The sequence below is a fragment of the Phoxinus phoxinus genome, assembly GCF_949152265.1.
Source record: "Phoxinus phoxinus genome assembly, chromosome: 11".
Classification (NCBI taxonomy): domain Eukaryota; kingdom Metazoa; phylum Chordata; class Actinopteri; order Cypriniformes; family Leuciscidae; genus Phoxinus; species Phoxinus phoxinus.
Window position 1 is genome coordinate 11,603,006 of NC_136886.1, and position 13,971 is coordinate 11,616,976.

The 13,971-nt window shown below is 36.6% G+C and overlaps 1 protein-coding gene across 5 annotated transcripts in view; it reads right to left on the reverse strand.

Moving 5' to 3' along the window:
• Window positions 1–13,971, reverse strand: part of gabrb3 (gamma-aminobutyric acid type A receptor subunit beta3) — a 66,708-nt gene that overhangs the window by 3,715 nt on the left and 49,022 nt on the right. For 2 of the 5 annotated variants that reach the window (XM_079628815.1, XM_079628817.1), the window contains 3 exons: window positions 10,545–10,697; window positions 2,073–2,317; window positions 1,455–1,535 (listed from right to left, as the gene is read on the reverse strand). In XM_079628815.1, the coding sequence (XP_079484941.1) occupies window positions 1,455–1,535; window positions 2,073–2,317; window positions 10,545–10,697 (479 nt within the window). The remainder of the gene's footprint in view (window positions 1–1,454; window positions 1,536–2,072; window positions 2,318–10,544; window positions 10,698–13,971) is intronic. The other 3 variants (XM_079628818.1, XM_079628819.1, XM_079628816.1) reach the window with 2 other exon arrangements.

Genomic DNA, 13,971 nt, shown 5'->3' on the forward strand with positions numbered 1-13,971 from the left:
AAATGATCCTGCCAGAAGAATAGCATGAGAACTTTATGATGTCTGTTCTATTTGTATAATCTCCGTGAGCTTTTATGAGGTTTTACACATGCGCATTAAGGTGAATTTAGCGTTTCTCAGTGTGGATAAGAAACGTTTAGAAAAACGAGCTTGAAAACGCTAGTGTAGACGGATAGCGTTTTGAAACAAAAACGTCATTTTCAAATGTATCCGGATTAATGCAGACATAGTCTAAAAAAGCAATATAGTTGTCACATTCCTATTTTTATCAACAACAAAAAGTGTTTATTAAATGCAGCATACCCAGACCGCATGTGGAAACAGCAAAAGGAAATAAACACAGAAATGTACATCCACAATACACACTCTAGACTAGCTGATTTCAAAAATGTAAAACAACACTGTAAACAAAACAACAACAATTTAGAACACAAAAGAGTGAAATGAGTCAAGTCATGAGTGAAACAAAAATCTAAACCTTTTTCTTCCTCTAGTTAATTAATTAAAATAACAGTATGAAACAAGAAGAAGAAAAAACTCCCATTGCTAAATGACAGAAGTAATTGCTATTTTGCTGAACAACACGCTCAGGTTATTTCTCAAGAGGAGGTCCCTCCATGATATATTGTTTATTTACTGCTACCTCTGAGTCTCTGCAGTAATAAATAATTCAGAAATACATTCTTGCAAAAATATCATTACAGCTCAAGCTCACTTCATAATCTTGATCAGTGTTTGTGATGGGGCAAATGAGAACAGCAACAGAAGTCGAGTACGTACGGTATATAGTTGTGTTATGAGATGGTGTGTACTGAACCAGAATGTTTAACTGAATGAAAGACATGACAAGTGGATTTCATTGTAATCTGGCGGACATTTCAATTGGACCAGAAATCACACCAATTACATATGGAGAAAGAAAAATGCAAGATGGCACAAAAGAACAGTGCTTCTCAACTAGTTTTGAATCGGAACATAGATTTTGCATTGGACATCAAGTAGCGACCCAACAAAGCCCCAAAATATTGTACAAAATTAAATGTCTCTACAATCAAATGTAATTTATTAGTATTACATGAGCTGAATAAGCACATTTTTAAATAAAATAAAATAATGTCAAAATGTATTATTTCTTGAATTTGGATGGTTTCATGCTCTACAGTAAAAAGATAGATGTATCTAATCTGGTTATCTTCTACCAAGTGATTAATATAATAGAGTCTGATTGAACACTCAGCCTTGAACATTAATAATAAAACATATGGGAAGCATTTTCTCCTTTCCTTTAAAAGTTAATATAAGCCTATTTTTGCGCTGCTTTGAAACAGGCCGACAACCCACCAGTCGAGAAACACTGTTTTGCACTAAATGAGAGGGAAACTGTTGCTAGGAGGATTTCAGGACGAAGCTTACAAATGTTGACAAAACAGCCAGCAATACACACACACACTCACCCCTCCTGAGTGACGGTGGCCTTGTACCTGATTGGACTGTTTAACAGATGATGGCTTGCAGTTGCCTCCCTCTTGAACAGGCTGGTCAGAAAAGCACAAACAAGAGTTTGTCCTCCATCTGAGCTTCAGCACAAACGCTTTAACCTCAAAAATCTCAACTTGAGTCTGGAATTTGTCTTTTGATTCAAGGAAAAAATGACACATATTTCAGGACATTGCTGTTGTTGCGTAACTATTCACGCGCAAATGTCAGTGGCCTTATTTCAGACGCAATATTCCAGAATTAAACATTTGCAGGAGGAATACTGACATTCATCAGGACTGGGAATGACCTAAATAAATAAAGTGAAAGAAGTGCAGCATTTTCCAGGTGTCCAAGGAGAAAAGAACACTGTACAACTCAAAGGAGTCAACAACTTTATTACAGTTACTTAGAAACATCACATTCTAGTTTTTTACCCGTTTCATGCCTTTGTATTGTTTCCCCCAGGACTACCATACCACAACCTTTTATTAAAAAAAAAGAAAAAAGAGAAAGAAAATCTAACACTCAATTCTTTAGCACACAAAACAGTCATTCTTCACACTGGCATCGTGACAGATAAAAAGGACTGTTACCTTGTTGCCGTCATACTTGCAGCGTTCGTTATTGGCTTTCTCAGCTTTCTCAGCCAATTTCTTCTGCATCTGAGGCCCTCGTCCAAAGAAAATATAGTTGACGAAAGCATATTCCAGCAGAGCCAAGAAGACAAAGACGAAGCAGCCCATCAGATACATGTCTATGGCTTTGACATATGGAATCTTCGGAAGAGTTTCTCTCAGATGGGTGTTGATGGTGGTCATGGTCAGCACAGTGGTAATACCTGTATGGGAAATATTTATATTCAAGTTATATTAACCCTTTCCCAACCATTGATGAGATTTTTTTTAACTACCTTTACTTAACATTTTCTGATATTGAAATTGTTGATTTATTGTTGTACTTGATAGTTTTGCTGCAAAAAAAAACAAACAAAAAAACAAACGATAGAAGATTGCTAACGCACATGCAGGCTAATGTGATCATCAAACCTTCAACAGCATATAAATCAACATTACAGAATGAAATGTTGAACCCACGAAGAGGTATATGACTGTAATAGTTTTGGGAGGTGTTGATGGACTCGATCTACTGTGTGTTTGGATCATCGTTCTGATCCGATCCAGATACAGTCTTTGACAAAAATTTGATTTTTGTACAAAATGTCGCTTTGTAAAATGAAACTTACCCACATTCAAGTGTAAAAAACATATATAAAAAAAAGAATGCATGAAGCTAAAATAAATTTTGTTTAAAAGCACAGGCTCTGTTCTTTCTTTTCGTATATATTAATTTAACAAAATATTCAGGGGGCCATGACAGTTTTGTGAAAATGGTCAAAAATATTGGCCCTGGCTGGCAACTTAACAAAAAAAAAAATGCTGGCGGGGAAAGTGTTAATTTAAATATTATCTTAATAGTTCACCAAAAATAAAAATAAATAGTTTTTGTTACAGAAAAAAGAACATCTATGACATGAGGGAGGGTTATTAAATAACTCCCTTTAAACAGTCACAATGTATGGTCTAGGAAGCAAACTTTAAGATTTACACAGTCTCAGTACAACCAAGTGTAAGCAATTTGAAAGTACATGCTGATGGAAGGCAGAACACACTGACTGAAATTTCAGTGAAAAAGGACTCAGCCAAGGGATGAAAGCGCTCTCAGTTGACACTTCTGTTCCAACGCCCACCATGAATCTGGACTCGGAGAATGGGTGCTACAGATTGAGTGCTGTCACAATGTTTAAAATGCCAGATCCGAGCCCTGCTTAGTAAACGGAATTACACAACCACAACACTGTCAAATCTAGCTTTGAATAATCCACTTATGATGGCAGTAGCCTGGTTACCTTCATAATTAATTGCAATACTAAGTAAAATGCTGTTTTATCCCATAACTGACAGTCTCTGAACCTTTAATTGCCACTACAAAGCCACAACACGGCACCCTTTTGTATATTATACATTATGTGAGTTCTGACCTAATTAGCTGATTAGATTGGATTCATTTGTACAGAGGCCAGAACTGAGGAATCGAGAATAACATACAAGGTATAAAACAGCATGACTGATCAACTTGGCCACAGCTGAAGAGAATAGCCCAGCACTTCCTCCCTTTCTCCAAGCTTTCCCACATGCTATTCATATATTTAACAGAATGTCTTATATCATAGATTATATTATATTAATAGAAAGTCAATAGCATTTTTTTCTATTTTCTATGCATTTTATTGATTCTATGCTGTGATTCTCTATTCTGTTTATTCTGTGAGTCAATCCTGAGTCAGTATCACTGCCAGTTCAAAGAGGAGCGATACTCCAACTGCTCAAACACCCACTCAAATATGTACAAACAAGCGCACACACACACACACACACACACACACACACACACACACACACACACACACACACACACACACACACACACACACACACACACACACACACACACACACACACACACACACACACACACACACACACACACACACTCCATTATTTTTCCAAACACCAGCAATCTGCCATTATTCAGAGTTCTCTCAAGTGATGGCATTAATGTGTGGTGAATTTTGGGAAATGATGGTCGTAGATACGTTTTTTTTTTTTCTGAAATAGACTATACCACAATAATAAACTTGCATGAAAAAGGATGTAGTTATAAAAAGTTTGTGGAGACACTAAAAACAGCAGAAAATGTGTATTAAAAATAAGAACAAATAAGTACACCCTTAAAAATAAGTACAGTTTAACTCGAAAAACTGTATGTTGAATTAAATATTTAGTTGTACATCTATATATATTTTTTAAAATCTTTTTTTTAATTTGGTGCCACTGACCTGTCAAACTTAGTCAAATCCAGTGATTATTTTATTGTCAAAAGCCCTTTTATCAACCTATTAACTTGTAAACATGACTTTGTTTCCAGGCAGACGGATACAAATCCCTGTAAGCTTGCACCCCCACAACTTGTGTGAAGTCAGCCAATCAGATTGGAGCTTGCCAGATTGAGAAAGTGCTTTCCAGTTTTTTTAGCAATATGTATCAGTCAGATGGTCAGCGAACAGACTGTGGGCGGTCTGAGGACGTGCCGTCTGAAAGTGAGTCTAGTTGTGACATACTATATATTGATGTAACTTATCGCTGCTTTCAAGGAGATTATTCCTAATGAATAGCCTTGATGTAGAAAAATAAATAAAATCACTGTCAGTGTGCAAACAACATTAAATAAATATTTTGAGGATAAACAATCAAATAAGGTTTTGAGCTGTTTGCACCCCAAAATTCATCAAGAAATATTTTTTGGTGATCTGAAAAAGAAAGTAACTCAGGTTTGGAATGATGAGGGTGACAGAATAAAAAAAAATTTAGATGAACTATCCCTTTAACACTTGTGGGGATTTTTTTAAGCCTCTGCTCTGCATATTTGGTAGTTTTACCTTTCTGCAAATAGACATAAATCTGCTTTACGAACATCGGCTCCCTGTTAAACGCCACCACTCAAATCAGTATGTTTGTTGCTGACTCTGCTGTAGCCGTGGTGGGACTAAAGTGTGAATATGCCTGACTGGAGCAAGAAATGGAACTGTCAATATTTCTGTTGCCCTGCAAAGAACCGACCTCTTCCACAACAAACACAGCAAGACTTCCTCATAGATGAGCTAATTTCTCAAACAAACTGCCAACTTCTGTCCCAAATCACATAGCAAGACTACTTGAAGATCTCTCCACAGAGAAAGTGATGAGAGTCCATCCTGACTTTGACAAGCCAGATCTTATCTTAGATCTCGAGCACAAAAGTTATACACTGTTACTTTGTGTTTTCCCTCTAATTAAAGTGTAATTAGTGCAGGGCAGTGTGCTTTACAGGGGGCCTTGTCTCCGTCACATTCACAATCCCTAAGGAATGCCTTTACCTCGTTAACGGGAAAAGGGACTTGTCGACTGACTGCAAAGCAGCCACGTCCTAGTTTCTACCCTGAGCAGCATCACATTAACATTTAAAGTTACATTTAGCACAATCCCAGGAATTACAATCCAGGCACTTTGCGACCGTGACTTCGACTGCCCAGAACATCTCAGACGGTGTATTTTAAAAGAATGTACATGCTTTTCTTATTTTCTCTTGTCTCTTGACTATTTAAATGGCTTTAATAATTTAGTGTTCACCCTAATGCAGCAGTGAACAGGTTTTTCCACTGAATAAAGTGATTTCTGTTCAGGATTATGAGGTGAACATTCTTTTCATGGATTTTGACAGACATTATGCATATTCTAGCAGTGTTCCCCAACCTATTTCGTTTTATGTATCCCCACTGCCCCATCAGTAAGTCTAAAGTAGTCCCTCATCGACCAAAAGAAGAAAAAAAGGAATTGGTAAATTTTTCATTGCAGTGGATATCAATAGGCCTATAGCGTCATTAGTCGAGTAAAGACTTGCACTACACTTGTCTGATGTCTTTATATAGGCTACATTCTGTATATATATATTAATCTAAACAATTTATACACAACTTGTTTTGCTTATTGCTTTATAAATGAGTTGAATGTGTTAATGTAACTACACAACAGACTTATATAAAAATATTTTTTTTTTCTTTTTTTCTCGTATGCTCATCAAGGCTACATTTATTTTGTCAAAACAACAACAACAATAAAAACAGTAATATTGTGACGTTACAATTTAAAATAAAATTTTTCGATTATACTATATTATAAAATGGAATTAATTCCTATTACGATGAAGCAGAATTTTTAGCAGCTTGCCAGTCTTTAGTGTCATATTTTTAGGATTATTTGATGAATCAAACATATTTATTTGAAAATTAATTTTGATAACTTTTTGGGGGGGTCATTTTGTTTTATTGTAAATGTCTTAGCTGTCAATTTTGATTAATTTAATTCATCCTTGCTGAATAAAATCAATGTTACTGACCCATAAATGAATGAATGAATGAATGATTGAATGAATGAATTAATGAATGAATGAATGAATGAATGAATGAATGAATGATTGAATGAATGAATTAATGAATGAATGTATGAATGAACGAACAAACGAACGAACGAACAAACGAACGAATGAACGAACGAACAATCAAACAAACAAAGTATTATATACATTTTTATTTTATTATTTTTTATTTTATTTTAATAAAATAATTTTACATTCTACCTACTGCTGAAGAATTGGTACTGATTGAATCACTGCTCTGTATTAAATGACCGGTCTGTCATAAATTCATAAGCTTGACAGAATTAAGTGTACAGAGCATCAACAATTTTCCTGGGAAAAATGTGAGCTGTCATAGAACTGCACAAGTTCAACTAAAATTAGCATGTCTAGTCTTTCAGACCTTTTATTCACAAGCTTTATTACTAGAGTTGAATATTAGAACGTAGAATACAATTTAACAACCATAGAGATCAAAGAAAATGGTTGGCACTTCACTCCCACTGTGTGTTCACTGTAAAGGCCTGAGTCCCCAGAGTGAGAGAGGACATGTGTGGGCAGATGGATGCCTGTCCTAGCTTACATAAACTCAAAAGCAGCATTCTGGTGCGAAGAAGAGAGGGCTGCACACGGAGCACATTGCATTGATTTGTGCATGACCAGGTCACAGCAAGGGAGGATCAAACTCAGCTCAGCACAGAGAGTTCAGCGCAGAGGAGTTACCTAACCAGAACAAACATACCTTCACACAGACCTGTCTGCGGTGAATAGTGTGGGATGTCGTTCTTTTGAGTTAGACTTTTGAAAGTGAAACGCACAACATCGGCAAACACTCAAGATCTATATCATGTTCTTTCAAGCACTTTGGCCAGTTTAGTCAAAGTTCCTTTAAATTAATAGTTCACCCAAAAATGAAAACTTTATCTTTTTATGTACCAAACCAGTGCATTATGGCTTCTGTTGTACAAAAGGTGAATTTTTGAAGAACATCATGACCACTCTTTACAAAACAATGAAAGTGAAGATGGTCAATATCCAAAATGACCAAAAAAAAAAAAATTATAAAAGTGGTTAAAATTACTTATATATTATGTTTATGTTAAATCTTGACACCAGCCCTGATGTTCACAGGTGTTTTAATGAGAATTTATGCAAGAAGAAGCAACACATAAATTAGTCCAATCTGTTCAGTCAATCTGTTGATAAAGTGTAAATCCCTTTCTGAATGGTTTGTTTAAGAATCTGACTTCACCACATAAATCCATAGTACAATTTCAGAAGACTTAGAATAGACCTGGTATGATCTTTTTATGGCAAATTTGGGTTCTTTTTAATTATATTCATTGTAAATTATCCATTCTTTGTAACTGCATTGGAAATTCTCACTTTGTGTTCCATGCATAAAAAGGTCATATACTGTATGCTGAGAATGACATGAGGTGAGTAAATGATGACAGAACTTTCAACTATTCCTTTGAGGCAAGCCAGTAAACTCAGTAGCCATCTTTGTAAAATCTTTGAGCAGCTGCTTCATTTCGTGTCCTTTTTTAACATGACAGAATGGAGCCAGACTCAATGCAAAAGTATTATAAATGTAACTCACACTGTGCTTTAGTCATTAACCCATCTTGAGATCTTACAATAATCTCCCCAGAAAAGATCTACACGCCTGTTCACGTCAGCAAAACAATCGGAAGACATCGTTGAAACATCATCCACATCATTTAATATGTTTGCTTTCTTGCATCATTTGATAACTTCCTTTCTGAAATGAAAGGAAGTCCTTAAGTGTGCTGCAGTAATGCGGAGCGAGATATAAGGCCGGGGCCGGCCGGATGTGGATGCACAGAATGGATGGAGTCAGCGAGGCAGTGGGAAGTGGCGAGACAGAGGCATTTAAGCCAGAGATTCATCTGTGCTGCAGCATGCCTTGGGATTGAAATGGAAGTTAAATGTAATTGTTTTCTAGCTACATTGATCCCTTTGTTTTCATTTGGCTGCCTGGCTGTGGGAGGACAGCAAAAAAAGACAAAGAAAAGAAAGAGAGAGAGAGAGAGAGAGAGAGAGAGAGAGAGAGAGAGAGAGAGAGAGAGAGAGAGAGATACAAAATAGATAGACGGGGGGAGGGGGGGGGGCACCTTATAATGATGCGTAGAGGCAGGTGAGATGGGTGGTATATGTGTGGGGGACCCGGGAGACTCTTCCCTCCCAGTGTAAAGTGTTCTCATTTCTCCGCTTAACATGGTTAATGAGGACAATTTCCCTAAAGAAGGCCCATATCCAACATATCACATCCATCTCAAAGAGCTGCACCTGGGTGCATGAACAAATACACTCTCACGCACATTAAACATGTAATTACAAAGATATTGTACTGCACTCTGTGATCTATCTCTGTGATTTAAAAATGCACAGATGATAATTTGGTACATGCATAAAGGACTCTACAGTAGAAGCTTTTGTAAATCTGAGCTCATACGCCCCTAGTCTGGTGTCCACACAGACAGTGAGTAGGCTGGAGGCAGCGAGACTGAAATTTGGTTTAAAAGGCGCTCGCAGTAGCTCTGTTTCACAACCAAGTGAGCTGCCCTGCTGTCTTCTGGGCAGCATCCTGACTGAAATGGAACAAGCTGCTTAAAGTAGTTCAGCTATAGCTTCTGGTAAAAGGTAGTAAGCTATATTACAAGCAAATAATAAAAAGTACTCAACTACATAAAAGCTATTTTAATAGTGTGATAAATTACAGCGATACATATGCTATTATTAAATTATATATATATATACCGGTCAAAAGTAGGGATTGGTAAGATTTTTAAAATATTATTACAATTGAAATTAGTTTCTATATTCATACATTAAAAAAATACATTTATTCCTGTTTTAGAAATGCAGAATTTTTACATGAATCCAGTCTTCAGTGCCACATGATCCTTCTGAAATCTTTCTAATATGCTGATCTGGTTATCAAGGAATTTAAAAAAAATGTATTATCAATGTTGAAAACAGTCATGCTGCTAAAAAATTTTGTGGAAACGTTTCAGGATTCTTTGATGAATAGCAACAGAATTTTTTTTGTGACAATGTAAAAGTCTTTCCTGCAGCTTTTGATCAATTTAATCCATTTAATTTCTAAAGAAAAAAGAAAAAACGCACTGACCCCAAGCTGTGGAACGGTAGTGTATGTATATAATTGTACATATACAAATTGAAATGATTACTTTTCAAAACTACTGAAAAATGATTACAATATTATTTTGCAACTCAAAAAGTAGCTTGAAAAGCTACACTGTTTTTGTAACCTGTCCTGCTATAGTAGTCACACATAAAGCACTCCTTACATAAAGCACACGGGAGACTTGACACACAATTGCTACCAAAGTGACACTCTAGCAAGTATAAAAAATACATGGCACAAATATTTTATAATCTACCGTAAATTCTCAGGTTTTTTGCAAAAAGATTCCTTCAAATTTGGACAAAATTGCGCAATGGGAGAGTGCCTATGAGATGCCTTAAAAGGCTGTTTATGCTGGGTTTTGAAACACAGCTTTTGTGTCCTGCGACTCACTGCAGCTGGAGAGGTTCTGTAGCTTTTCGGGCAAACTGTGTCACTCCTCGTTCTGGAATAACAACATCAGAGCGAAGACACACACTGAGAACTGTCTCTCTCTGTGAGCAGTCGCTGTAGTGTGTCGAAAGCAATGGGTTTGTGGCTACCTGGGTCTACCCTGTTCCTTGTTAAATGATGCATGCGCCCCTACAATATATGTCTGTGTATGTGTCTGAGCTAGTGTGTAATGTGTGTGCCAGTGTTTGTCTGGAGGCAAGATCCAAGAAAAAGTAAACCAAAGAGAGGGTGAGGACTCTGAGGAGACCTGGAGTGTGTATAGAAAAAAAAGTTACAATTCAAACAGAATACTGAATGTTGGCGTTCTAGTTATTGGAACATCCAACAATGTGCTGTTAAATAAAGCATGCACTTCCAGAGTGGAAACGACAGAGGACATACATCCTGTCAGATGCATACAGGACAAGCTAATGAATAAATAGCATACCTAATGCCACTCTGGCTGCTGAGGCATCATAGTTGATCCAGAAGGAGACCCAGGACAGGATGGTGATCAGGATTGAGGGCATGTAGGTCTGCAGGATGAAGTAGCCGATGTTTCTTTTTAGCTTGAAGCTCAAAGATAGTCGAGGATAGGCACCTGTTAAAGAAACGAGAAAGATAGTTTAAGAGAAGAGAACGAAAAAGAAAGAGAAGCAAAAGTAAATAGGGAGACACAAGAGTGAGAGAAGATGGATATTTATTTCAAAGAGCTTTGGAGCAATTCTTTACATTTTACATCAGTAGCATTGGCAGCACGGGTAGCTTTTGTTGCTATGGCAACAAGCAAGCGTCGACAAAAAAACAAAAAGCGTGATTTGTTGCAGCTTAGCCTTGAGCACAAACACCACAGTGTGAAAGGAGACAAAAAAGAGAATGAAATAGTGAGTAAATATTAAATGTTAAAGCCCCTTATGAAATCAAAACTGGACTATTATGGCTTGTAGTCCAAGTCTATTAGTTCTGAAGCCATCTACAATAATATAAAATAAAAAAACATTATTAACTACACAGAATTTTGTCCAATCAAATGCTCTCTAAATAGAGAATGTACTGCACCCTACTACAGAATAATATCCTGTCAAAACTTCCCGCTTCAACACAGATTTGATTTAAGAGGCAATATTCCCCCCATGGAATTGATTTTGTTTTTATACAGGGCATATTTATTCTAACTACTTCTCATCTGTCAAACACGTTCATATTCAATTCGATTCATACTTCAAATAATCAAATAATGTCATATCAATATATAAACACAATCTGTCTTTAACGTTTACAGATACAATTAAAAATATAGAAAATAAAAACTTCATACAACTCCCACATAACCCGCTTTCAGGAGTATTTTTGTAATATTCAGTGGCATTTTTGGCCCAAGCCCCAAGACAGGCCATTGTCAAGATATTTACTTCAGGTGCGGTCACATTTACAGTTGTTTGGTGAATTTTAGTGGACAAAATCCAGTCATTTCAATAGAAATCCACACTATTGAGAAGTTTCAGCTTGGTTTAAAAGTAACTACTGTGTGAGCTGTGCTTTAATACTTCACTACACTATTGACAATTTGAATTCATGTTCTGTAGAGTTCAACTGTTCAACCATTTTCAACTGTCATCAGCCAAAAGAACACAAGGTGTTGGTATCTGCACGTCATGGTGAAACGTTGCCTTATAATACTGACATGATGCAAAATTAAGCAAGAGAGATCTGAACTATGCATCTCTGCGTAGTTATTTATGGAAGTGAAAAAAATGCAAATAACAAGCATTCAGCCTAGATACACATACACACCCAAACATGCACACAACCTATGAATAAATCACACATCCTACACACATATAACACAACCTACAGATGCACATTATGCAACCTCTACTCACATTACAGTCTATAAAAATAAGTAACCTACGTGATGAACTACCTACACACTTCAGACTAATTACTTGTGTGATCTGTGTGGAAATGTTTTGTTTGTACATAAGATATGTACAAACATCAACATTCCTCTCATCTTCTATTGGTCAGAGAAACAGATAGTCCCGACTCACTCTCATGTTGTTCCAAACCCGTAAGACTTCTGTTCATCTTCGGAACACAAATGAAGATATTTTTATTGAAATATGAGCGATTTCTATTCACCCAAAACTCTGTCGCTCCAAAAATGTATCGTAAAATAAATCCATATGAATCGAGGATTTTAATCCAAGTCTTCTGAAAAGACACGATCGCTTTAAATAATGAACAGATTTAATTTAGGCTTTTATCCACATATACATGAACGCATACATGATTATATATGCTCAAGCATGCTTGTTTACCGCGTGAGAACCAATGAGGTTATTTTTTGCGTCACGCCACCATTTTTGAGCTTCAACAAGAACCAAGAAAGTTTGTTCTTGTGCGTCAAGTAAGTACGGTTGAGTTTCCGTTTACCATACTTGAGTGCTCTATGTAGGCTACATTTGCTGATCAATGTTTATAAAAGCCTAAATTAAATCTGTTCATATAAAGTGATCGTGCTCTTCAGAAGACTTGAATTAAACCTCTCAATTCATATGGATTTATTTTACAATCTCTTTATGAATGTTTTGATCCGTAAAGGGCAGGGTTTGACATTAACACCCGCCAACTCGCCAAATGTGGGAGGATTTCAGCAGCGGCGTGTATCACAGTCACTCCTACTAGCCACTTTGGCAGGCTGAATTTTATATACAATATTATACAGTTTTTAAGTGTAGACTTTACAAATTGCACGTAGTTTATTATTTCAGATGTTTTTTTAAGTGTTGTCAAAAAATTGTTTTGACACTGAAATATCTATAAACTAGGGCTGGGAATCGATTAAAAAAATTAACTAATTCATCACACAATTTGCTGTAATTAATAGCATTTCCCCCAATATTTAAATATATCATTAATATTTAAATGTTAAAAAAAGAACACAAACACACACACACACACACACACACACACACAAGGAACGAAGAGCGTGGCGCACACACGGAACGGAAAATACCTGCTCGTGAAGTTACTTTGCTTTGTTTTGTTAAACGTGCCATCAGTCAACTTTTTAAATGCAAACATTCTTCCTAAAACTCCATCCTTGTCTTTCTCCATCATGACAGTGTGACTTGGTTCGGCACACTCACAATAGCAGCCGCAACAGGAAGTCATTAAAACGAGGCAAAAAAAAGTGCTATTGTGTGTGTTTTTTTTTAATGCGTTAAACATCTCAAATTAATCGCAAAGATTAACGCATTTTCATTTGCAGAAAATTCATTTGTGTTTTGTAGATGCCGGCAAGTCTTATGGGTTTGGAACGACATGAGAGTGAGTAATTGATGACAGAATTGTATTTTTTGGGTGAACTATCCCTTTAAGGTCAAGGTTTGGCTGGTTAGCCTGGGTCAGTTAGCCTCTACTATACACAATTTTGACCCAAAGTGTTTTTTCCCAAATAGAAAAAGCCCATCGTGGCATCAGCAATACAGTCACATCCTCTTCAATCACAACTTCATGATTCCCATAATCCCTTTCACTATGTGCAGAAGATAGCCAGTCTCTTTCTATGTATCATTAATTCAGGGTGGGGAATAATCATTACAACGCTGCCTCTATGAATGCCTCAGTTTTAGAAGAGAATAATTTATGCAATGGGTCTTCTACCTCATGAATATGTGATGGTTTGTATAAAGTGGCTGTTTTTCCCTCTCTGACTCCATCTCCCCCCCCCCCCCCCCCCCCCCCCATCTCTGCTCTTTTCTTTAGAAGCTTGAGGAAATAGAGTGCTAATTGCTCCTTCATTATTACTGGTCTGTTCTATCATGAGGAAGAAATATATTTGATGCACAGGCCCCAATTAGGCAGCTTTT